Below are 26,332 nucleotides of genomic sequence, written 5' to 3'. Positions count from 1 at the left end.
TATCCAGCAAGCTCCGGTGCGGATACCGAGATCCCAAAGGAACTGAGGTTAGGGGGAGGGTTAGAGTTAGGCTGAAGGGGGTAAAGCATCCTGAGACCATTCATGTGTGGTGTTGCTTCTCAGCCAAGGGAGTGGGCTCGCTCACAATTTTGCCTAGGAACACAGCCATGAATAAAGAATGGTACCAAAACATCCTCCAAGAGCAACTTCTCCCAACCATCCAAGAACAGTTTGGTGAGGAGCAATGAATTTTCCAGGATGATGGAGCACCTTGCCATAAAGCAAAAGTGATAACTAAGTGGCTCTGGGAACAAAACATCAAAATTTTGGGTCCATGGCCAGGAAACTCCCCAGACCTTAATCCCATTGAGAACTTGTGGTCAATCCTCAAAAGGCAGGTGGACAAACAAAAACCCACAAATTCTGACAAACTCCAAGCATTGATTAGGCAAGAATGGGCGGCCAACAGTCAGTATGTAGCCCAGAAGTTGATTGACAGTATGCCAGGGCGAATTGCAGAGGTCTTGAAAAAGAAGGGTCAACACTGAAAATATTGACTCTTTGCATAAACTTAATGTAATTGTCAATAAAAGCCTTTGACACTTATGAAATGCTTGTAATTTTACCTCAGTATACCATAGTAACATCTGACAAAAAGGTCTAAAAACACTGAAGCAGCAAACTTTGTGATAACCAGTACTTGCGTCATTCTCAAAACTTTTGGCCACGGCTGTACATACAGATTGCATGCTTTGCTCTTTGTCATGACCCAGTATTATTTATAACTGTTATATTACTGTTTTGTTCCTAATTGTAAAATGCAAGGGAATATGATAATAAATAGGGGGTTTATTTATGTACAGCTGTGCACTGACTGGTAGACAGGGCACTAAGGGTGTGTATGTGATTCATATGGCTCTGTCTGGTACTATAGAGAGGATACTGATATTGGGTATTTATTGGAGAGTTTATGTGTGACATACACAGTCATCGCTCTGCCGCTGTGACTGGCACAGCCACAGGCAGGGGTCACTGAACCCACAGTGCCCATTTTAAAAGTCATCCTCCAAACCATCCAAATAGTGCCGTTAAAGGTAGTGGGCGTGGCCAGGCTGTGATTGGGCGTATCTTCCCATGACGTTTGGAGTTGAGTGGGCGGTCCGTGCTTCCGAGCATTGCGGTGCATGCTGGGAGTAACGTTCGACGCAGCCGCCATCTTGTTGGTGAGGGCCGCGCGGAGAGACCCCGGGAGCGGCGGACTCGGTACAAGTCGGAGCCATGTTATCCGCCGCGCAGCTACTAGATGAGCTGATGGGACGGGACCGGAACCTAGCCCCGGATGAGAAGAGGAGCAACGTGCGCTGGGATGATGAGAGTGTGAGTCCTCGGGATACCATGTGACCGGGCCCCGATAGAGAGAGGGGCCCAGCTCCTACCTATGAGTCCTAGCATGGGGCGCTCTCAGTAGTTCTAGTGAGCTGGCAGCCTGATATGCCGCCTAAATCATGGTATTATGTGCTACAGCACGACTGATGCGTAAACGTGTGGTTCCCCTACCCTTTGTGTGCCCATGTAGTACAGGGGACTAGAAGTAGGCTGATGTGGTATGGGCATTATGATCTTTGTATAGGTCTTGGTTCTTTACTTTGTGATCTACTATAATCATACTCAGGCTGTGCAAGGGTTAATGGTGGTCTGTGTGCCAGAGAATGTGTTTTGGGGTAAGTGGCTGTGATGTGTGGCAGGGTAAGGGTCAGGCACAGCCAATGTATTGTCATTTTGTGTTCTATAGCATGGTTACTCCCAGTCTGAATACTACTATATTAATATGGGGATAGTGATGTTTGATCTATGTTGCAGAGAACAGTTATGCTGGCGATACACCTGCACGATTTTGGGCTGATTGCCTGATTTTTGATGAGTCTTACGATCGTGTATTTTTGGAGTAGAATCCGATGCGCGTATCGGCAGCTCCTAAAACGGGTTGTATGATCAGATGTGCAGCCCATATTATCCATCGTATTGTGTGCAGATCGTACCGTGTATTTTGTGCATGCGATGCATCGTGCGTCCATTCGTGTTATATCAATGACTTTTCCCTGATGAGCGTGTGAGGTACACGATTGATCGCATGACAGATCGTATGTGAACCTTATCTTAAGCTGGTCGTGCAGGTGTATGGCCATCATAAATCTCAACTTGGGTGTTGCGTAGTAGCATTGTAGGTTTTAGTAGTTATCCTTTGTAATATATCATGGTTTAATGGATCCTATGTATTATAGTGGTTCATATTAAGTATATTTTAATTAGTGGCAAGAGGAGGTTTAAGTGGACTACTCTAGGGATTTATTTGTAATGTTACCAGTGGAAGTTAATCTTTTAATTTGTTATATATTTCTTTTCTTTGTGGGTGATGGAAGTGGAATTTTGTCCACCTGGATGCTTGGTTTGTCTGTTATACAGTAGTGATGGCACAATTACCATAGTGGGATTTCTGGCACATCAAAGTAACAGCACCCAACAGATGTGTCCTTGCTCATCTAGCCTCAGTACGCAACGCTGTGCGATATGCCTAATATAGGGTGAGTGAGCCGTCAGGTCCCGTGCAACTCTGCTAGCGTCTGGCTTTTTTTTTTTTTTCACCTGAAAATGCGACTAAGATACATCAGGAGACTGCTGATTAATTTGATGTGACACTTGTATATCTGTGCGTGACTGAGACGGTAAACAGAACTTGGTGTGGAAAAAAGCTGTGGCTGCTGTATTGTAGCACTTCTCACACTGAGAGATTAAGGTGCACACAGATATACAAGTGTCACATATCAAATTAATCAGCAGTCTTCTGGTGCAACATATAGGGGTATTCAATTTTGAGCGAAAATTTCAGAATCGGCGATAATTTATCGCTGATGACGTAATTTTCACCGAATTCAATTATCCCAGTATTCAATTTCAAAGACTTTTCACAGGTTCGAAAAGTCTTTGAAAATAAACGGGGATAACTTTTCACCACTGGTGCAGAATTGGGGTTCAGGGGTGCAAGCTTAAAAAAAAATAGCCTGCAACCCTGGGAATGTCATTTAAATATAAACTGTCAAAAAAACAAAAAAAAAAAATTAGAGACACCCCAAAAAAATTTGTTTAAAAATTGGGGTAAAATGGAAAAAAGTGTTTAAAAATAGGGAAATAGGTTCAGGGCTATTCTGCAAGTATGTGGCAGGTGTTTTCTAGAATAGATTATTAGCGGCATGTGCATTTTTGCAGAATTTTAAAAATTACTTTAGGGACATAAAAATATGCTAGTACCCATTTTCATGTACCCCAAATTTGATGGGACCACTTAAAAAAACGAAAAAAAAAATAACCTAAGTGCTCTTCTGCATCACTACTTCAATGTCGGGAAAAAACACCTGCTGCGGCTATTTAAAACCCCGACTTTCATTTGCAAGCTAAAACGGGGGGTACCCATAGTGATCCCCCATGTTTTGGCAGCTTTAGGGGGGTCCTACAATTTATTCCAGCGAAATCTCATATTTTTTTTCCGCCGATCTTATTTCGACTGCTCCCGTTTTAGCTTTTTAATTGAATACTGGGATAAAGCGGGCGCGCGCCCGATACTTTATCCCAGGAAAATCAGCAATGTGGAGCGAAAAGTCCAGCACAGACTTTTCGCTCCAAATTGAATACCCCTGATAGTCTCATCGCGATTTAGATGCATTTTCTGCAAAAAAAGAAGCCCGACGCTAGCAGTGTCTCATGGGACCAAGTACGCCGAGAGGGGCTGTTTGACGCGACTGCAGCAAAGAGAAGTGAGGGCACATCTTTATGTGGCCGTTCATTATTGGAAAAGACTCTTGATAATGTGTTACAATAAGCCATGCTCCCAACACTGGATGCTGTTACTATTGAGCAAGTGTAATATACTGCCAAAACCTACAGAGCAGATTATAAAATTACAGTTCAGTGATTATTGTAAATAAGTTCTAGTACGTTAGGTAGGCTATCTGATACCCCTTTCCAATTTATGCCTAAATCCCAGGTTTTTGCGCATCAACCCGGGTCTGGCGCATGTCTGAAAGGTGCGACTCGTGTTGACACCCAGGTCCGCGATCCTGCTCTCTAGCAGGAGTTTTTCCTGGGTCGACGACCCGGCTCAAGTGTGAAAGGCCCGGGTCACGTCTTAAACATATTGATTGGCCGGGGAGAGTGGCGCTTGGAGATTATGTCCGAACGCCCACTAAATGGCAGAAGACCCGGGTCACTGCAAGACCCAGGTCCGGTGTGAAGGGTGACGGCCTGGGAATAACCCGGGCTGTCCTCATAAGTGCGAAAGAGGTAGTCGGGCTTCAACCAGTACTTGGTGCCCCGATCCGAGCGGGGTTGAAGCTGGGAATTTATATCTGAAAGTGGTATGAGGGGAGGTTTTATTTAATCTGCTTTGTATCGGCCACTTGTAAATTTGATAGGTTTAATTAGTGTTCTTGGTACACCACTGCTTTGGGGGAAACCAATAAACCTGTATAACTTTTCTTTCTGTCCTGGAAGTTGCCATCTGCTGTCAGGTAGTTCTTAAAGGACCATTAAACTCCAAAGGTAAAATACATTGTTTAGACTTTTTCACACATGCCCTGGAGTCAGTTTGGTCTAAATTAGGACAATGCGATAGTGAAGTACAATTCTGACGAGTGTCGAGATTCCGACACTGGCTTTCTGAGCGCCGTAATCCCTTGGTCGGGATATTGACCACATCTCAAAAAAGAAAGGCTGTAAGGTAACTTCTGTAGTGTTATTTATTAAAAATATTTTAATTAAACTGTTTTAATTGGATTTTTTGGGTGGTTTCAGATTGCACTCCAATTTCCCCTTACAATGAAATAAATGTCCAGCTAGCTGGAAAAACGTGTAATTTCTCCAGCTAGATGAAATGACCGGGTTTTTAAAATAAAGTTTTAGCGTTTGAGAGCAAACGCTGGATTTATCGTTACTTCCATACACAAAAAGATTAGTGTTCCAAACAGCCAACTAATTGAAACATTATCGTGCTAGTGTACGGAACATTAGCTGATCCAACATGCACATGGGATTAGTTAATATAGTGAGGGCCAGTAATATCAAAGCAACACAAAACTGCAGTTACAGCTGGTTGAACTGAATCAAATCCCACTATGAAACTTTCCTATAGATGTGGGAGGAGCTTCAGTTGTTGGGGGGAGATAACCCAAAAATAACTCAACTGAAGTAGAAAAGGAATACTCTGATAAAAAACAGTTGGCCCATTTGCTCCAAAAAGCCTACAACAGACAAAAACCATTGTTCAGACAAGTTGGTTTGATTCAAGTCTTGTCTGAACAACTGTGTTCGTCCATCTTCCAGCATTTGGAAGCAAATGGATCATTGTTGGAGGTGATTCAATTAAGTACGCTGTTGATAGTGCTGGGAAGGAGTTCCCGGAGCTATTTAATTCAGTGCGCTGTTAGCCCGACTAAAGGATTTCTTCTCGCACCCTCCTGAGTTTGCCAGCATAAATCCAACAAAGGTGCCAGCCGCGAGGCTATTTGTCGGCTTAGCGTTGTGCAAACAGGCTTGCGACAGGCATTTTGGTCGTAGAATGCTGGTTCTCATGACTAAACCCCCCCAGGTTAAGTTGTGAGAACTGGCATTCTCCGACATAGGGCCGTATTCAAATAGTTTTGCCTCGGCCGAAAACGTCCGCCTACCCGACTTTTCGTCGCCTTGGCCTGTTTTGGAGGCGAAAACTTTTCGTGCGCACACCCAATTTCAATTCCTAAACAGGTGATAACGGGCCCCGACGAATGGGAACCAGGCGAAAAATGCATGATGAATTGGGGGAATCGCTCTGTATCCCAGAAAAAATATTATGACTTTGGAAATCATTATGGTAGTTTAGTATTGGCTCTAATTGAACTACTTAGGGTACTTAAGTGGTGATAAATGCTTGCTATTAGCGTCTAGGTAAAAGTCTGGAAGAATGGTATAAAGCAGTGTTTTGTAGAAAATAAGTAGTCCCATCAAATTTGGGGTGCTTGAAAATGGGATCTAGCATATTTTTATGTCTCTAAAGTGAAGTTTTAGGAAAGTGAAATTCCTCCGTCATACAAGCACCTGCAATCCCCAAACACACTTGGCCCCTTCTTAGAGTACCCCCAGAAGCTTATTTCACTAGTTTTTGAAGTTGTCCCCCAACTTTTTTAATTTTCGCCCCAAAATTCTAAGGCCTTTGGGGTGTTCCAGGAAGTTTTCCTAACATCTGCACCCCAAAATAAAGATTTTGCACTTTTTTTTTTCTCCTGCCATTCAGTGGAGAAAAAGTTTTGCCTATTTCAGTGCATTGACTTTTCGCTTAGGCGAAAACGGGCTGGAATTGAATACGGAGATACATTTTCATACGCAAATATCCAAAAAACGGGCGAAAACAGCTTTTCGCTTCTAATTGAATTTGGCCCTTAGGGCCGAATTCAATTAGGTGCAAAATCAATTTTACGGCCAATTATCGCACCCGCGATAATTAGCCAGTGAGAAACAGGTGAAATGTTTTCACCATCTCAGACCAGGTGAAAAAAAAAGCAAAATCCCTATTTTTGACTAAAAATGTGGGAATTTCTTTCAGAACCATTTGGACACCCCCCTCTAATGACAAATGACTCTAATTTGTTTTTGAAAGTTGTGTAATTTGGCAAAAAACTGGTCAAATTTTTGGTGAAATAAAACATTTGGAAATGGGTTTAACGTCTGGTATTCCGGAGGCCATATGGATGTGTCAAGTGTTTTAAACATTGCACGTGGTTGCCGCAGGTGCTTTTTTAACGGTTTTTAAAAGTGCGCTTTTACGACACGAAAATATACTTGTACCCATTTTAACGTACCCCAAATTTACATGAAACCGTAATTTCCTGGGAAAAAAATATTCTATAATTTAATTTTTTCGTTTACGAAAATTACCGCCAACCGACGCAATTTAAGTACCGTAAATACTTTTATTATGGCCAGTAATACACTTCTAAATTATTATCCAATGTACGTCAGCCAAATTTTGGGGTACAGTTGTAATTTCCTGCTGACATTTACCCCTTTTTTTGGGGGAAAGTTGTCCGATTTCGCACCTAATTGAATTCTGCCCTTACGTTGTTATAGTCGGACTAAACAGTGCACTGAATTGAATAGCTCCAGGACCATCTTCCCTGCGCTATTCACTTTGCGCTTAATTGAATCGCCCCTGTTATTTGCTCCCATACATTTACCAGATTTTCATTCCTTTCAGCCAGCTGGTTGGAAAGATAATCTTAAAATGTGTTTCCAGCTTTAGTCAAGTATAAACACTCTTGGTAATTCATGTATATTTAGGTTCATAATACGCAGCTTTTAATTTATAGCAATGTCTTTGATTTTATTTGCTCTTTAAGCCTATCTATTACAATACTTTGGCAGGTTTTATGGGAACTTGTGTAGTTTCCTGACCTGAAGTTTAAGGATATGCAAGAGCTTATAAAACTGCAGATTTGTCCCATGCTGCCAATGGTAATGGGTCAGATTTATAATTCTCTGCTGGCATACTGAATACTTGACATCATCTTAACCTGGGTGTTTAGTCGCGAGAACCGTCATTTTCCGGCTGAAGTGCCGCCCGCACAACTGTTAGCGTCGCGCTAAGCAGAAATACTGCCAGATTTCTCCTCGAACCCTATTGTAGCAGATCTGTTCTTTGTCTGAAGATGGAAAGGAAAACATGCATGTGCCTGAGTTCTATTTTGTGGAGGCTGCTTTCTGTCATCACACACAGAAGTGCTTTAGACTTGCAGCTGTCTGGTCACTTGTCTATAACAGTGACTGTTCCCCAAACACGTGTTTTGTAGGAAAAACAACTGGTAAGGACTAAATACAATGCTTTATTTTTTTTTTTGGCATTTTGTATTTTTTTTTATTTTATATTATGTAGACATTATAAACCAACACCCCTTACCACCTTATTCTAGATTGCGACTTTCTATTTTTTGGCGTTTTGTCAGGCTGTACTCCTTGCTTGTAATTGTAGACGTGTCAACTCACTTGGATTGAGCACAGTCAGGTTTAATATGATATTTTAGTGATAAGCTGTTAATGTTAACTATAGGTCACAATTTCGCCTTACTCAGCAGAGGATGTTTTAACAATTCTAGAAGTTTAATATTTAACCTGTGAGACTAGTGTACAAGCCACTCAGTAGTGTTGTATAAATGAAACCGGGAGGACAATTTTTACATAGATCCATTATAAAAAGTGTGACCTGCAGATGTCTGTAAAATTATTTCTAAGGGGGTGATTCAATTGTTTTGGGCGCAGTCTAAAGTGACAGGAGCTATTGAATTGCGCCCCACACCCAAAATCATGGGATTAGCAGTGTAAAGAGGCTTCTCCCTTGCTAAGTGCAGGTCAAGCTTCAGTTAAGGCATGCACGGCAATGCGTGCAACCCTAAAGCCCTACTTTAGGCTGATATCTACTCGCACCTCAGGAGGGTGCGAGCAGAAATCCACTATAAGGGCGCCAAAAGCAATTTAATAGCTCCTGATCACTTTAGATGGGAACTATGTGGGCATCCAAAACAATTGAATCTCCCCTGTGTGTTTAGTCTGCTGCAGCTGTAATTGTCACCTGCAGATGGCTGTAAGTGTCTCTTGGCTGTATGTATTAATAGTATACAATATTTGTAGTGTATTGAGGTTCGTGGTTAAGGAATAGCACGCAGTGTGACATTCGTAATATAGATAAACATTTTCTGTCTACATTTGCAGGGGATTTCTATGTATATGGATACATACCATTATATGGTATATAAAAAAGTATTCCAAAAAGCCTGTTTTTAATTCTGGAAAATTGACATAATACTTGACCCTTTGTTATATGGACTGTCCTTGTATTGAATGGTGGAAATTGTACTTGTGGCACTCAATTATAATACATTTTAATCTCCCTTCATGTTGTAAAGGTTACAAATTCTGTCTCTTCCAACAGGTGTGCAAGCATTATCTGTGTGAATTTTGTCCGGCTGAGCTGTTTACAAACACGCGATCAGATTTGGGTATGTAACTTGTGAGAACTTAGTCCTCTTGTAGTTCATCAGCCCTTCCGTGCAGACAGCTTAAATTTGCTGCTATAAGGCTGTAGTTATAGGTTATACAACATTTTGGTACCTGTTTGATCAATAAAACAAATTGGTGTATTGATAGTTGACCATTACTGCAACTGTAGTGGAGTGTCATGTTCTTAATGCTGGGTACACACTGGCCGATATATTGGCCAATCAATTGATCGGCTGATATATCTGCTGGCCGTAGTGTGTACAGGCGATATGTCTTTGAACTACGTCGTTCAGACGTATCGCATTGGCTGTGCTGCACAGCCGATGGACAGATATGTCTGCAGACATATCTATCCATCAGCAAGTGTGTACAGGCGGCACCCGCGGGGAGGGGGGCGGGACATTACCCCCTGCCCGGAGGGACCCGCGGGCAGAAACAGATGGCCGTTCAGAATGTATGAATGGCCATCAACTGCAGATATATCTCTATACTGTGTACCCAGCATTAGTGTTCTACTGATGACATACTCGCAAAGGCTTTTGTTTACTGTTAAAACTCTAGTCCGCAAAATGATGTGATGAAGTTATTGAAGCGTTCCTCCATTTGTTTATGCTACTTGGGGATTCATTCCATCCAGTGGTATAGTCAGCATCTTAATTCACCTTGGTAATTAGCTTGTGTTCATTTTTGTAAATTCAAATATGCAAAAAGATTTTTTTATTTTTTGCTGCTGCTTTTTCTTGATTGCAATTAGATCTGTTTATAAAATAAATACTGGATGCAGTGGATAGAAAAATAACTTAATGCAATAGTTAATGCCATGCATAGGGGGATTTATTTCGTTTTACCTCTAGACTTCGCTAAATTGTGGCAGCTTTATTCAGTACTAATACTAATACATCTATTGTTTCTAAAAGGTCCATGTGAAAAAATCCATGATGAGAACCTCCGTAAGCAGTGAGTGTTTTTCCATACTCTTTGCCAAGCACAGCTATGCCAGCACAGTTCTTTCACATGTGGTTATCATGTATGTCACATTTCACTGTCTTTTCAGGTATGAGAAAAGCTCTCGCCACCTGAAAGTTGGCTATGAACGTGAATTCTTGCGGTATTTACAAAGCTTGCTTGCAGAGGTTGAACGGAGGATTCGGAGGGGCCATGCTCGCTTGGCACTATCTCAGAATCAGCAAGCTTCAGGAGTAAGTTTTGGCATGTCTCTGTGCAGTGAGGGAAGGTGTCTTAAGCGACACTATACCAAATCCAGTCAGGTTTTTCTGCATCCATTCCATATTACTTAATTAGAAAGTAGTACAGGTTGAGTCTCCGATATCCAAAATGCTTGGGACCAGGGGTATTTTGGATAACGGAATATTCTGTATTTTGGAATAACTGCATACCATAATGAAATATCTTGGGAATAGGACCCAAATATACACACAGAATGCATTTGTGTTATATACACCTTATACACACAGCCTGCAGGTCATTTTATACAATATTTTCAATAATTTTGTGGCTCAAACAAAGTTTGTATACAAACATAAAATTCAGTTATGTTTCATATACTCACAACCTGAAGGTAATTTTATACAATATTTGTAATTTGTGCCTTAGACAAAGTTTGTGTATATGGAACCATCAAAAATCAAAGGTTTAATTTTCTCAGTCAAGCCAAAAAAATTCCGTATTTCGGAATTTTCTGTATTTCGGAATATTTGGATACGGGAGACTCAACCTGTATTTTATTGTGCATAGGAAAGAGTATTTCTCCTCTATATTAAGACCTGTTTTAGTTGAAAATACATTTTTATACATGTCTTATGTCTGTGAATAGTAGCTCGTCCCGCTTACAGTACTATTATATATTGTATAGATGTGCTTTGCAAAATGCTTGTTTCTTCTTCAGGGTCCATAGGCTCCACAAGTGATGGATGGAACTGAGGCCCTGATTCAGAGCCGGACGCTCTGACAGAGCGCTCGCTCTGAATCAGGGCCGTCCTTCCTGATTTTTAGAGTGGCCTCCTGGCCGCTCGTATAGCTGTGGGTGACCACCCACAGCTATAGCGACCGGCCAGGGAGATGGTCGCGATGGTCAAGACCATCGGGCTTGCGACGAGACTCTTGTGGTAGGGTCTCATTGCCGCAAGCCCTGGAGGGCTTTCGGCTCAAAAAGAGCCGAAAGCACTCCCACTGACATCACTTGAGATGTCAGTGGGGCTGGCCCCAGACGGTAGGCGTTCCCATGCCACTCACCATCGACAGCACGCCCCCTTTGGTACGATACCCGGAGCGACGGCTTGCCCGTGCATGTGCACGACGGAGCCGGCTCCCCCCGCGACTCCCTGGGTCCTCCCCCGCGGAGGACCCAGACTGCAGCCGAACATAAGGGGACAGGTAAGGCGGGTTACCGTTCGCGGTGACCTGCGTGTTAAGGCGGTCTATACCTTCGGTCTCTGGACAGACCGGAGGTCGCAGGGTGTGGACGCAGGCGCAAGCCACCGCAATCCCCTAGACCACCAGGGACATTAGGTGCGGGCACCAGCGTACCGGGAGTTAACCGGCCAGGGGAGACAGCTTCCCCGTTTTAGCGGCTCCTTCCCTCAGCACACCTGTCCTCTGAGGTCTGGCATCCCTGAGCTGTTCTCCTCGGCCACGCCCCCTCTGAGATCTCCGGCGGCCATTTTCTTCAGTGGTGCAATCGCAGCACTCTCAGGACAGCACGTGGTCCGTTCCCCCTACATACCTCTCCCTTGAGCTAGTGTATCAAGCACTATAGCCTACCACACTGCGTCTGTGTAGTTGAGTGTAGCGCCAATTTGCAGTAATTCCTGCATTGTATGTGACTTGTTCTAGCACTGCCTGTCTGTGTCTCTCTATTTCATTCCCTAATACAGGTGTTAAAGTGATTCATACAAAATATATATTTATATAATATATATATAATTTTTATTTGTGAGGTCTGTCACATACTGTTGTGTGCTGCACTGTGACATATTTAGACAACAGGTCCCTGCAGCTTACCCAAGCATGAGACAGGACCAGTATATTGCTTCCCTGCTAGCATTAGTACACACTCATGGTTGCATTGTACCCAGTGCCATATTGTGTGTTATCTTACTCTGCAGAGATGTCCGACAAGGGTAATGAACACATTTCTATACCTCCACCATGGGTGGATGTTTTCTCTACTTCAGTGCAGTGTCTGGCAGCTTCCTTCACGGCCATTCAGACCATGTTGCAGAGTGAGAAACCCGTACGGCCAGCTAAGCGTCCTGTGTTGTCATCTCAATCCGCACAGCTTTCAGAGTCTGAGATGTCATCGGATGACGGAGAGGTGGCTGATGCCTCTAACCCTAACTCCCCTTTGCAAGAGGCGGAGCGTAAGTCAAGGATTAATATTCCTGCCTTGGTGCGTGTGTTCAGATCCCTATTGGCTATAGAGGATGACGAGCCGGCCCCTAAATCCAAACACCCTCTTTTTAAACAGATAAAGGTGACTTCAGCAGTAATCCCTCTGTCAGATAAGCTAGTGGATCACATGGCTGTTGCCTGGCAATCGCCTGGCAAAAGGTATCAACCTCAAAAACGTTTGGCCTCATGTTACCCATTTCCTGAGGCTCATTGTAAAAAGTGGGAATCACCCCCTGCAGTGGATTCCCACGTTACACGATTGATTAGAAGTGCAATGTTACCTATGCCTCCTGGCCTTTCTTAGATGCGGCATCTGCTCTCCAAGAGCGCAGCCACAGGGAACAACGAGCAGATGCGGCCGAGACCCTGGAGGTCAGTAGACTAACATCCAGAGCAGCCTCGCCGATATATGCAGCCGCATCCCGGATGTGGCCAACCAGTGACACCTGATTCTCTGGAGTTTCTGAGGGGAAGGAGTCCTCAAGTGCATCGGCCCAACTCTCTAGATTTAGATACCCAGGAGATAGCCAAGGACGTTTGGGCAATCGCTCCTGAAAGCGAGTATATTGATTTCAAGCAAGTTTCCACTTTCCTATCTGTAGGATCTATCAAGGAAAAAATGGAAGGCCTTACCCAATAATGTGGAGATTTTGTTTGGTCCAGACCTGGACAAGATTGTTGACAAATTGGCAAAATCAAAATCTGCTTTTCTGCCTTTAGCATCTGCTCCTTCAAAGTCTCGAACCTCTTCCTTTAGGTCCTTTCCTCCTCAAGGAAAATTCAATGGGCAGTCCTTTCCTAGACAGTCCACTGCCAAGAAGGCTGCCAAGCCTAAGAAACAGGCCTGGAGCACGAGACGTCCTGCCTCCAAACCAGAGGATAAACCCTCAGCCTGATGGGGCGGGCCTCCCTCTGGGGGATCCCAGAGTGGGAGGCCAACTTCTTCAGTTTGCACAGTGCTGCTGTCAAACTACAGGGGGACTTTTGGGTAAGAGTAGTGGTCTCTCACGGGTATGTCCTCTCATTCCTTCGAAGACCTCCTCACCAGTTTTTCTGCACAGGCCCTTCTTCAGCAAAGAACAAGGCCTTACAGATCCAGAAATCCATACAGTCCTTGTGGTAATTGTGCCAGTCCCACTATCCCAGCGAGGGTCTGGTTGTTGTTCTATTCTTTCTGGTGCAGAAGCTGAATGGCTCTCATCGGCCTATGCTCAACCTCAAATCCCTGAACAAATTCCTCAGGGTCGGTTCAAGATGCAAACCCTATGCTCCATCATACTGGCTATGGAACCTGGGGATTTTATGGTATCGCTGGATATTCAGGACGCATACCTACATGTCTCTATAACGCCCTCTCACCAGCGTTATCTCCAGTTTGCTATACTAAAGCAACATTTCCAGTTCCGGACACTATCCTTTGGCCTGTCCACAGCTCCAAGGGTGTTTACCAAAGTTATGGCTATCATGACTGCCCATCTGTGGAATCAGGGTATCTGGCTACTACCATACCTGGAGAGTGCTTTGCACCACCTGCAACTGACTATTGCCTCTCTACAGGCGCACGGGTGGTTAATCAATTGGAAAAACGTCCTCCCTGAATCCCTCGCAGAGGATGATTCAGCTGGGGGCCCTACTGGATTCTCAACAGCAGAGAATCTTTCTGACTTCAGACAAGATCTCCACATTACAACTATGAATATGCAGATGCCTCCACAGTCGCTGGGTATCAATCCACTCGGCGATGCAGGTTCTGAGAAACATGGTGTCCACATTCGACATGGTGGAATATGCTCAATTTCATTCCAGGCCTATGCAGGGGCTGATTCTATCCAGATGGAACGGATTGCACCATCGGATCAAAGCTCGGCAATAGTGCTCTCTCCGGAGGTGCGTCTGTCTGTCTTGGTGGCTACTGACTTCTCGTCTAACCAAGGGTCGCCCCTTTTTGGATCCCGGACTGGGTACTACGAACAACGGACGCCATTCTCCTGGGCTGGGGCGCAGTGACTGGTCCGCACTCTTTTCAATGTCGCTGAACAGCAGTCAAAGCAACAATCCCAATCGGCATATTGGAAATTCGGGCCGTTGTACAGGGCCCTCAAGATGGCCAAACACATACTTCACGAAAAACCCGTGCAGGTTAAGTCCGACAACGCCAACACGGTAGCTTACATCAACCATCAAGGAGGCACTCTAGGTCGGGCAGCAATGACAGAAGTGTCACACATTCTGACATGGGCAGTGTGTCACCTCCCAGCCATTTCGGCTGTGTTCATTCCGGGTGTTCTCAATTGGGAAGCGGACTTCCTCAGCCGTCACGACGTGCATCCAGGGGAACTCTTCATCCAGAGGTGTTTCAACTCCTAGTGGACAAATGGGGCCTCCCAGAGGTGGACCTCATGGCCTCCTGACACAATCACATATTACTAGTGTACGGGTCCAGAACAAGAGATGCCGAGGCAACCTTCGTGGACGTTCTGTCAGTGAAGTGGACCTTCCAGTTTCCGTAGCTGTTACCTCCAGTCTCCCTTTTTCGTGGCGTTCTCCGGAAGTTCAAACAAGACTGAGGCACTGTCCTGCTGGTGGCTCCAGCCTGGCCCAGGCATCATTGGTACTCCTATCTTCTTCTGAGTCTCTCCATCGACACTCCGTTCCTATTGCCTCAACATCTGGTTGTCTCAGGGTCCTTGCCTTTACCAGGACCTGGATCGTCTGTCTTTGACGGCGTGGCTCGACATCTGTCCTGAGGTCCGAAGAATTCTCTAGCTCTGTAGTCAAAACTATGCTCAGAGCGCTTAAGCCAGCCTCTGCTCGGAACTACCACAGAGTGTGGCATACATATTTCCAATGGTGTCGTCCCAGAAATTACGACCCTCAGGTGTTTTTGGATTTCCTGCCTTCAAGCTGGACTGGACCTCGGCATCCGCCTGGCCTCATTGAAAGTGCATGTCTCTGCTCTGTCAGTATGGTTTGAACGAAGGCTTGCTCCACTTCCGGATATTCACACCTTGCTCCAGGGTGTCCTCCGGATTCAACCTCCCTTTGTCCCTCCCCAGTGGCTCCTTGGGATTTGGTAGTAGTTCTTCTAACCCTCCAGGCTACTCCATTTGAACCACTAGATTTGGTGGAACTCAAGTGGTTAACAGCTAAGACTCCTTCTTTTTTTTTTTTTTTTTTTCTTCTTCTGGCTATTGCATCTGCCAGGAGGGTGTCAGAATTGTGAGCGCTCTCCTGTCGTTCTCCCTTTCTGATATCTCACCAGGACAGGGCTGTGCTTCGCACTCGCCATGAGTTCCTTCCTAAAGTTGTTTCAAGTTTCCATATTAATCAGGAGACTATAGTACCGGCTTTCAATCGCCAGACCTCTCGGCAGGTGAGGCCTCCTTGGATGTGGTCAGTGCCCTCAGGATTATGTGGACTGTATTAGTTCCCGTCGGAAAATCATACTCTTCATTTGTGCTCTATGGATTTCACAAGAAGGGATGGCCAGCCAATAAACCATCATTGGCTAGATGGCTTCGTATGACTATCTTAGAAGCTTACACGCAGGCGGACATGCCTGTTCCAACTTTTCATTCTGCTCGGTCTGTGGGTCCCTCGTGGGCAGCTCGGCTGTTCAGATTTGTGAGGCGGCCGCATGGTCTCCTAAGGTTCTATGCCTTTGATGCCTTCACCTCTCAGGATGCTTCCTTTGGGCGCTGGATTCTCCTCAGCGCAGGAGTGTCCCCACCCTTAAACGGACTGCTTTGGGACATCACCATGGTCTCCCTGTGGAGCCTATGGACCCTGAAGAAGAAAATTAGTTTTATGGTAAGAACTTACCTTTTGTTAACTCTTTCTTCGAAGTCCACAGGGCACCCGCCCTGACGCACCTGGCTTCATATGGGATATGTTGCTGGTCACCGGTTTCCCGTCTCCTTCTGTGAGTGTTTCTTGAGTGTACCAGTCTTCCTTCTCTTATCCTCCTCTGGCTTTTGGCTTATTACCAACTGAGGTGCCTCTGGCTAGGGGGCAGGGGTATAGGGAGAGTGGACCAATGCATCATAGGAGCTGAAAGCTTTTAACTGCGTGGTGCCCGGATTCAGTTCAATCACCAACACCCAAAGGTCTCCCTGTGGACCCTATGGACTTCGAAGAAAGAGAGTTAACAAAGGTAAGTTCTTACCATAACTTTAATAAATTTTTGCCTGTTTTATCTGTATACAATTAATTTAACCTAACACAACCATGTTACACAGAGAGGGCGATTCAATTGTTTTGGGCACACCCAGCTGGGTGTCTATACGTTTTTGTGCCTGACAGAGCAGTTTAATTGAGAAGAAATGTGTACAAAGTCCCTTTATTAGGGCACTCTATCCACTTTTTGAGATGGGTTTAGCCGTTTTGCGCAGCTAAACCCGATGCTTTTAGGCACATTAAATACTAATGGCCGCTCGAACGTAGAAACAATTTAATTGCTCTGTTGGGCGCCTATTTGTATTGTCCCCCAAAGGGGGTGCCCAAAACAATTGATTTGCCCCTGGAATGTTTAGATTTTGTAATGATTCATTAACCTGCTACTTTTTTGTACAGTGGGAGCGCGTGGAGGAAACCCACTCAACATGGAGAGGATTTAATAATTCCACTTACATAATTCCTTGGTCACTTAGGACTTAGTCAAATGCCTAAGGTATATTGTGTGATCTGATGAATTTAAATTGTTCCTTAACAATGGAATGAGAAATGCTTGTTCTTTTTCATAGTCTGTTGGGCCGGCTGGAAAGAATGAGGAGAAAATCCAGGTGTTGACAGACAAAATTGAAGTATTGTTGCAGCAGGTAAGATGAACAGTCATTATTGGTTAAAATAAAAGGTTAGACTAAACTTGTTTTAGTAATGTTATGCTACTAGTGGTTTCAGTGAATAGATATTTTTATCACTTTTTGCTTTTTGTGTGAGCAGATAGAAGAGCTGGGTTCGGAAGGCAAGGTGGAGGAGGCGCAAGGAATGATGAAACTTGTTGAACAGTTAAAAGAAGAGCGAGAACTTCTCAAGTCTTCAACATCGGTGAGTTAATAATGTGTCTCTCGGGCACTGGGGCATTGCCATTTCCTGTATGGTTTACACTCCACAGATTTTATCCGCAGAGCATGTCCTGCTGTACAGAGGCGTAGGATTTTATTCTATAAAATTGTGTTCCCTGCATTGTTTACATCTCTGCTTTCAGAGAACAAACCTTTTAGCATTTTAATTTATAGATCTCTTGTATAAAATGTTTGTCATAAGTGGGGCTCTTGGGATTCATTTAAGGGTGGAACAGGCACAGAGTCTTGGACTGCTCCTCAGTCCATTTTTCTTTTGAATGTTTGTTATATCGAAATGTCTTTTTTTTTTTTTTTATACAGACCATTGAAAGCTTTGCAGCTCAGGAGAAGCAGATGGAGGTGTGTGAAGTTTGCGGTGCCTTTTTAATCGTTGGAGATGCTCAGTCCCGGGTAGACGATCATCTTATGGGTAAACAACACATGGGCTATGCCAAAATAAAGAACACTGTGGAGGAATTAAAGGTATGTTTACTGGACAAAAGCAAAATACAAATGCACCTCGATTTTGTTTTAGTTAAAAAAAACAAAACAACTCTCCTGTATTACTGCCAGCAACAGACAATTTATGTATCCCGCCCCCCCTCCCCCCATTATGTCGCTGTAAGTGAAACGGCTTGTGTACACACAGTAATGTCTGTGTGGGCAAGCGCACTAAACTGAGAGACAACGAATAAAAGAATAAGTGATCTAGTGGAACTAAATTACTGTAAGCCCCAGGTACAGTGTACTGACTACCAATAAATAAGTAAATATCAAACTCCTAGTCTGACTAAATAATGCAGGCAGTAATGTTAGACTGCGCTCTTTAAGCTAACCATAAACAATGTGTAGCAGACATAAATTATCGGACAAGTACAGATAATAACAATAACCTGAGATTCTAATAAGAAAAATAACATCTGATATTTGAAGCTAGACAAACTAAACTAGTGACAGACAGAATCACAGTTCAAGTGCTTGAAAATAATTAGAAATACATACAACAGACACAATAGTCCCAGCAACCAAACACCATTATGTGAGGAAGGGAATTAGAAAACATACTGGCACCACAAGAGTGAGCTATAGACAGACAAGAGGTTCTCTCCCCGTGTAGGAAGGCAGTGCTTTGAGGCAATATGGCTACTAGGCGTCTGGGAGAGGAGCCTTTGGCTGGGAGTCCAGGTGAGGAACCAGCCAAAGGGTGGGGGTGGAGAGAATAGAGGAAGGCTCCACCCCTTTGTGGCCAACCCCAGGGACCTGCCACCTAATAATGGTGCCCCCATTGCAGCAGTGTCCCTGGTGGTCTTTTGTTAGTACAGATAGAACTGTTCACCCTGCCATGTACTGCCGGCGGCTGCCCATCCCGCCGGCATTAGCCGCTGTAGTCCGGGTCCCCACAGCGTGAGGTTACGCTTACCTGCCCCTTCGTCCAGCCACCGCTCTCCCTTGTGCTGAGGAGGTGGCCGGAGACACTGACTCCATTGTCAGCGCCACGGCCACCAGAGGGGTTGATGGAGTGGTCAGCAGCAGTGTGTATAACGTGTAAAATAGGGAAAAAAAAAAAAAAAGTGGCTTGAAAAAACTTGCCCTCTTCCTTGAGGCACCAACAAAAACTGACATTCTTGGCTTCAGGTGGCGTATAGCGGAAGAGGAGCCTTTGCTGCTTACAAAAATTAAGTCCTTGGTGCCCATGCTCCTGTAGCTCCTCCCATACCCACAGTCCCAGTGTCCCCATTGGATGAAAGAAACAGTAAAACAAATGACAGCACTTCAGTATTTGCTGACTTTGACAAGCCATGTACTTTTATCCGCTTTTGTATACTCTGCTATGCCTTGTGACTTTTTGATATTAAATCAATTTTGCTTTTTGAATGTTTTTTTTTTTCCCCTTTGTTCTGTTTTACTTGTTTAACCTAGTTTTTATGTAGTGTGCTATTTTTTCCTACTGTATGGCACTGCACAATTCACTAATGACTTCATAAACAACACTGTTTGTGTTTAACCATAAGACTGACAAGGAATAGCGATGTGAAAAAATAATTCTCAATTGGATGTTAACATTAAATACAGGAACTAATCTTCAGGCTTGGTACTGGTTTTTTTTTTTTCTTTGTTTACTGCCCCTTAAATGTATTTCTTTTTTTCTTCTTTTACAGGAAAAAATGAGGAAAAAAACGGACGAGCCTGAGCGCGACGATCGGTTAAAGAAGGAAAAAGAGGAAAAAGAACGTGAGAAAGAGAAGGAACGGGAGCGAGAGGAAAAGGAAAAGAAAAGGCGCAGGGAGGAAGAGGAGCAGCAGCAGCGGGAGAAGGAAAGGAACAGAGAGAAAGAGAAGCGAAAAAGAAGTCGTTCACGTAGCCAAAACTCCACTAGACCGTCAGACATGCGTGGTAGCCGGTCGCGAGACCACAAGAGATCACGGAGTCGAGATAAGAGAAGAAGCAGGTATGTTGCTGTTAAATTTAGCAGCATCTAGGGTCTGGTGCAACTTGATAAATTATTTGCAAGTCACAAGTTTGATAAAGACTAGAGAGATTCTTGGAAACACTGAAGCTTGAACTAAGATTACTTATAATCTTGATGCAGCTTTATACTGCCATCTTGTGGATAGTGCTAGTTGCTCATGTCTGTTCTTACTTGTGGGTTACTGAGTGTTACTGACCGCTCATCTTGCTACCTGGAACATATGCTTAATCATTTAACACTTAGCTATATTTACTTAGTAAGACACTAGATTTCCAGTAGGTGAGAGATCCAGAATTCACTCTAGGTTTTTGTGCTGCTTCGTACAAGGAGGTTGTCTTTAGATTGTAACTGTCACGAGCAGGCGTCTCTGCCCTCGTGGTTTATCTTGGCCACCCTGCGGCTTATTTAAGTATAATGTCAGTTGTTGCAGCAATGTTTCTAATCCTTGTCCTGCAATGTTTTGTACTGTACATCACTTTTTTATTTTGTTCATGCTGTTTCTGTACTTAGTGAGACGCTGCTGATCCCCTGCCATATAAATGATAATAAAATGTGGTTGCATTAGATTGGCCTTCATAGTTACAGGGTCAGAGATCCGAAAATGTAGGCAATTCATACATTAGATTTCTGCAAGTGAAGGGACCCATATAATTTGCTAGTTTTATACGAAGATATTTAAACATGTTGGAAGCACAAAATAAAAGCATCAGGTTGTTCGTGTATGTATCCTATATTATGGGGTCTGTCCAATTAGCTGCGATCTCGCCAGTGCGAGTCATCGCGGCGATTGCTACACTTTATGACAGCCTGGATTCACGGAATGCAAAAGTCTGCAAATTCTGACTTGGAGCGAGCCACGAAGGATGCGAGGTGCCAATCCTTTGCCGGCGTTTTAATGCTGTTGCAACGGCAACTCGCACCCTTCGCGACTAATTGGACCGACCACTATGGACAGACGGACATTTCTTCTTGCAGCCTCCTGAGGTGAGAGAAGAAATGTGTGCAAAGTCCATGTTTTTTTGGGTGCCCTAACCTCTTCTTTAGAAGGGTTTAGCCATTTTGTGCGGCTAAACCTGGTGCTTGTAGCCGTGTTAAATACTAATGGGTGCCCAAACTGAGAGACAATTGAATTGCTCCGTTGGACACCTTTTCGTATACACGCCCAGCGGGTTCGAGGTCATTTTTGTTCATGCAAAATTTTGTCAAAATTGAAAATTAATGTGCTGTGGAGCTTGTGAGGCAGCTCAATTTCCTCCTCCTCAAGCGCAGTCTTGCCTCCGGACTGAGGAGGCAGACCTGAGGCGCTGATGTGAACTCTGTGCGTCCGGGACTCCACTGGACCACCAGGGCATTACTAGCATTGGTGCAGGGCACAGTTTAAGGCCAGGGGACCCGGTGGTTAATGTCGGTATAGGGGAGAAAGCCCTCTCCCTGCAGCCCCTCCCCAAGCGCGGCGCCATTCTACTGCAGTCTTACTGCTCCCTGAGCTGCTCCTCCCTCACCCTCCGCCCCCTCGGAGACTCACGGCAGCCATTTTCTGCATTCAGGTTTCCGGAAATGCTGGGTCCAGTCTCCTTGTGTACCTCTCCCAAGAGCCAGGTTTATACAGCGCTATCCTACCAGCCACAGCGATCTGTGTAGTTGAATTTAGTGCCCACTGCAGTTATATTGCATATTCTGCATTGTATGTGACTTGTGATAGCGCTGCTGTCTGTTTTCTTTTTTCCTATTACTGTCACCTTCTACCTTTCCCTTTATTCCACTATAGTTTGACATACTAACGTATAGGGAGTTCATTGTATCCCACATCTCCCTATATTTGTGATGGCTATCACATACTATATATCGCGGTTGCACACTACACTGTGCCATATTGCACATACATCTGGGTTGCTCACTGTACTGTGCCAGATTGTGTGTTACATTATTTTTGAAGCTATGTCTGGTAGAGGCAAGAATTACAAGCAGCCTGCTGCTCTCACTCTGGTGTCTTGTAAGTCCTGCTCAGCAGGCTTAGCTTCAGAGGACCTCATTCAGGATGGTCTTTGTGCATCTTGTTATACTGCCCCGGGCCCATCAGCCCCGATGTCCTCTCCTCAGAACCCACCCTGGGCTACTTTTTCACAAGTGCTGGCAAAAATAGCGAACCACCTAGCGGTCCCTGTGGTAGCTTCCCCTATGGAATGGCCACAACAGGTACTTACTGCAAATCCTTGGCCTCCCCCATGGGTAGACGTGTTTTCTACCTAAGTGTAGAGTCTGGTTAATACCTCCTACAGCGTTTCAACAAATGCTGCAAAAGGAGAGACCCTTACCTAGTAAACTTACTAAGCTTGCTGTGTTATCTTCCCAGTCCACCCAGTTATTAGATTCTGATTTATCATCTGGGGAGGCCGAAGACACAGATCTCTCTTCCTCCAAGTTAAATATACCTGCACTTGTGAGAGCTGTAAAATCTATTCTTCAAATAGAAGACAGAACCCACTCCTAAGGCAAAAGAGCCACTATTTGAGCAACAATAATGTTGTTTTGCCAGTTTCCTCACTCTGATCAGCTATCTGATCATATGAGTGAGGAATGTAATATGCCCAGTAAAAGATTTCAGCTGGTTAAAGGTTTGTTTATTTTACCCTCCTCCAGCTTCTGATTGCACTAAATGGGAAGTTCCTCCAGCAGTACAGTGGATTCCCACATTAGAATGCTACCTTAGCTATCCATACTGCAACCTCTTTTAAGGAGACTACGGATAGAAGGATGGAAGCTTGTCTAAAATCTATGTACTCTTACAGGAGCTATTATCCGTCCTGCTAGGGCTATGGCCTGGATGGCAAAAGACATTGAGAGTTGGGCAGAGGCCCTAGAAGATAAATTTCCCTCTGATGGTTCGAGGGAACGGCTATCCTATGTTTCTACTTCAGGGTCCATAGGGTATCCACAGGATACCTTGGGGTATAGGTGTGACGTCAGTCGCAGGGCACCAAAGAGTTAAGCTTTCAGCCTCCCAGGATGCACTAGGTCCCCCTCCTATACCCCGCCCCCGGGCCAAGGCACCCCAGTTTAGTTTGGTGCCCGGCCGGAGTCGGGTGCACCTGTTGGAGTGGGGGCTAGAAGAGCCCCTGAAGCTTTTTCTTCATGCAGCTGTGGCTGCACATCTGGATGAACAGCATGGACAGTCAGTCCTGACGTCCATGCTGTCTTCCCTACACCCCGCCGGTACCAGAACGCCGGTACTGATCCGGGGATGCTGGTGGGCGTCTGGGGTCACAGCTAGCGGTGACCCCAGATGCTCCGGACCATGGCCGGATTCAAGGGGGACAGAGGTAAGCTGCCTGTAACTTTTCTTCTCTAAACTGTCAGCTTTATTACTGTCCCTGTTCTTTCTGCTAAAGCCCTTGCGGTGCGGTGCTGCAGGGTGGTCTCTCGCCTATTTAATACTTAATTGGTGAGAGAGGTCACATACGTGGTGCCATAATGTCTGAAAGTGATTTTCCCCTCCGGCTACAGTGTACCACGTGCAAAGTACCGTTAGCGGAGGGGGAGGGTAGCGCGGAGGGCCTTTGCCGGCAGTGTTTGTCCATGGCGCGGCCTATTACGGTTACAGCACCGGTACAGGAGCCGCCCTGGGCTTGTTTCGCTCAGGCGTTAACAGCTTTAGTGGGCCAGTTAGCTCCGCAGCCCGCGTTTACTCCGATGGGTTTGTCCCAGCAGTCTGTGGTGTCGTCACCCATGCAGGGGTTCCCACGACAATTGGTGGTACCCCACAGTCTCCCTATTTCCCCGCTTCCGGGTTCTCAGGAGCCAGCGTGGGTTAACTCCCTGACGAGTTCTGTACAGCACTTGTCGGATGTGTTGCAAGGGGAGTCTGTGATGCGGCCTCATAAAAGGCCGGTGGCGTCTCTGTCCGCTCCTTATGAGGATGACGAAGGGACGTCTGATGATGGGGAGATTCTGGATCCTTACGATCAGGAACCTTTCCATACTAAGGACGCTGATGCTAAGTCCAAAGTATATATTCCTGGACTTATTCGGGCGGTCCGCACAGCCTTGGTGATTGAGGACGAAGTTCCCCCAGCGGCTAAATCTAAGTATGCCTTTTTCAAAGATGTGAATAGCGATGCCACAGTCTTTCCTCTTTCGGGTCAGTTGGTGGACCATTTAGAGGAGGCGTGGAAACAACCTGGCAAAAGATACCAGCCGCAGAGACGCCTGGCGGTGGCTTATCCGTTCGCGGATAATTATTTTGCTAAGTGTGAATCCCCTCCACAGGTGGATTCTCACGTGACCCGTCTTGTCCGTAGTGCCACATTGCCGATGCCATCCATGTCCTCCCTTAAGGATGCTACGGACCGCAAGGTAGAAATCTGCCTGAAGTCCGCTTATTCCCTTGCAGGGGGGGCAGCACGGCCGGCTATGGCCATTTGCTGGGTTGCCAGAGCGATGGAGCGCTGGGCGGATTCATTAGAGGCTTCTTTTGAATCCGACTGTCCGGCCGAACAGGCGGAGTTGATTGGCAATCTCCGTGATTCGGCCACCTACATCAACGAGGCGGTTCTAGACATTAGTACTCTGGTGTCTAGAATTTCTTCAGCAGCGGTAGCTGCTCGTCGCACCTTGTGGCTGCGATCCTGGAAGGCGGACGCAGATCCAAGAAAGGTCTGGAAGCGTTGCCGTTTACCGGAGAAGTTCTCTTCGGTCCGGATCTGGATAAGATTGTGGCGACGCTGGCGGCAGCCAAATCTGCTTGTCTCCCGTCGGCCGCTGCTCCTTCTGGTTCTGGACCATCGTCCTTTCGGTCATCTAGGGCCCAGGGCAGGCCCAAACCACAGTCGTTTCCTCGACAGGCTGGCCCTAAGAAATCGGTCAAGCCCCGGAAACAGGCATGGAGTACCAGACGTCCGGCCCCCAAGCCAGATGACAAGCCTGCGGCCTGACGGTCCGGGTCTCCCCTTGGGGGATCCCAGGGTGGGAGGCCGCCTGCTGCAGTTCTCCCGGTGTTGGTCGTTCACTACGACAGACACTTGGGTTCTGGAGGTGGTCTCTCACGGGTACGCCCTCTCCTTCCGGCACAGACCCCCGGCTCGATTCTTCACCACGGGTCTACCATCAGACCGGAACAAGGCTACGGAGCTGCGGAAGGTATTGCACACTATGCTCCAGGCTGGAGTTATAGTGCCTGTTCCATTCTCCCAGAGGGGCCAGGGTTTCTATTCAAATCTATTTTTGGTACAGAAACCCAATGGGTCATATCGTCCGATTCTCAACCTCAAAGCACTCAACAAGTCTTTGCGGGTCCCGAAGTTTCGGATGGAGACCCTACGGTCCATCATTCTGGCGCTGGAACCTGGGGACTACATGGTGTCATTGGACATACAGGACGCTATGGCGGTCATGGCGGCTTCTCTGCGGCTGCAAGGAGTCCGCATGTTGCCGTACTTGGACGACCTGTTATTGGTGGCAGGATCTCCAGAGCTCCTGTTACACCACTTGGACCTGACCATTGCACTGCTGCAACGGCACGGCTGGCTAATCAACTGGCAGAAGTCCACTCTAATCCCGTCTCGGAGGATTCTGCATCTTGGAGCCTTATTGGACTCGGGACAGCAAAGGATCTTCGTGACGGAGGACAAGATCTCTGCTTTACAGTCAAGGGTGCGCAGTTGTCTGCACAGCCGCCGGGTGTCCTTACACTCGGCGATGAGGTTACTGGGCTCCATGGTGTCGGTGTTCGACATGGTGGAATACGCCCAGTTTCACTCCAGACCTCTGCAGCACCTGATCCTGTCCAAGTGGAACGGGCTGCCTCAGTCTCTGAAGTTCCAGACGATTGTGCTCACCCCGGAGGTTCGCCTGTCCCTTGCGTGGTGGTTAAAGACGACCCACCTCAACAAGGGACGTCCGTTCTGGGTTCCAAATTGGGTCCTGTTGACAACGGACGCCAGTCTTCGGGGCTGGGGAGCAGTTTCGGGTCCACACTTGTTCCAGGGCAGGTGGACACCGACAGAAGCGGAGCTTCCAATAAATATCTTGGAACTCCGTGCGGTCTTCAATGCTCTCCTGCAGGCACAGCGGTTTCTCCAGGGTCACCCGGTGCAGGTCCAGTCGGACAATGCTACCACCGTGGCCTACATAAACAGGCAAGGAGGAACTCGCAGTCGGGCGGCTCTCGTAGAGGTCTCTCGGATCCTGGTTTGGGCGGAGCGCAATCTTCCGGCCATATCAGCGGTCTTCATCCCGGGAGTGCTAAATTGGGAGGCGGACTTTCTAAGTCGCCAGGACGTTCATCCAGGGGAATGGTCCCTGCACCCGGACGTTT

The 26,332-nt window shown here is 45.9% G+C and overlaps 1 protein-coding gene across 2 annotated transcripts in view; it reads left to right on the top strand.

The window, feature by feature from the left end:
* Positions 1-1,170: 1,170 nt before the first annotated feature.
* LUC7L3 (LUC7 like 3 pre-mRNA splicing factor) overlaps positions 1,171-26,332 on the top strand; it is a 37,936-nt gene continuing 12,774 nt past the window's right edge. Inside the window, exons 1-8 of one of the 2 annotated variants that reach the window (XM_088468588.1) lie at positions 1,171-1,377; positions 9,008-9,074; positions 9,993-10,032; positions 10,130-10,274; positions 17,229-17,303; positions 17,428-17,532; positions 17,871-18,032; positions 19,709-19,998. In XM_088468588.1, the coding sequence (XP_088324714.1) occupies positions 1,279-1,377; positions 9,008-9,074; positions 9,993-10,032; positions 10,130-10,274; positions 17,229-17,303; positions 17,428-17,532; positions 17,871-18,032; positions 19,709-19,998 (983 nt within the window). In that variant the 5' untranslated portion in view covers positions 1,171-1,278. The remainder of the gene's footprint in view (positions 1,378-9,007; positions 9,075-9,992; positions 10,033-10,129; positions 10,275-17,228; positions 17,304-17,427; positions 17,533-17,870; positions 18,033-19,708; positions 19,999-26,332) is intronic. The other variant, XM_088468587.1, reaches the window with a different exon arrangement.

This window comes from Taudactylus pleione, unplaced genomic scaffold, assembly GCF_031769625.1.
Source record: "Taudactylus pleione unplaced genomic scaffold, aTauple2 ptg000012l, whole genome shotgun sequence".
NCBI lineage: Eukaryota > Metazoa > Chordata > Amphibia > Anura > Myobatrachidae > Taudactylus > Taudactylus pleione.
The sequence above is the reverse complement of the archived record's forward strand: the minus strand, read 5'-3'. Positions and strand labels throughout refer to the sequence as shown.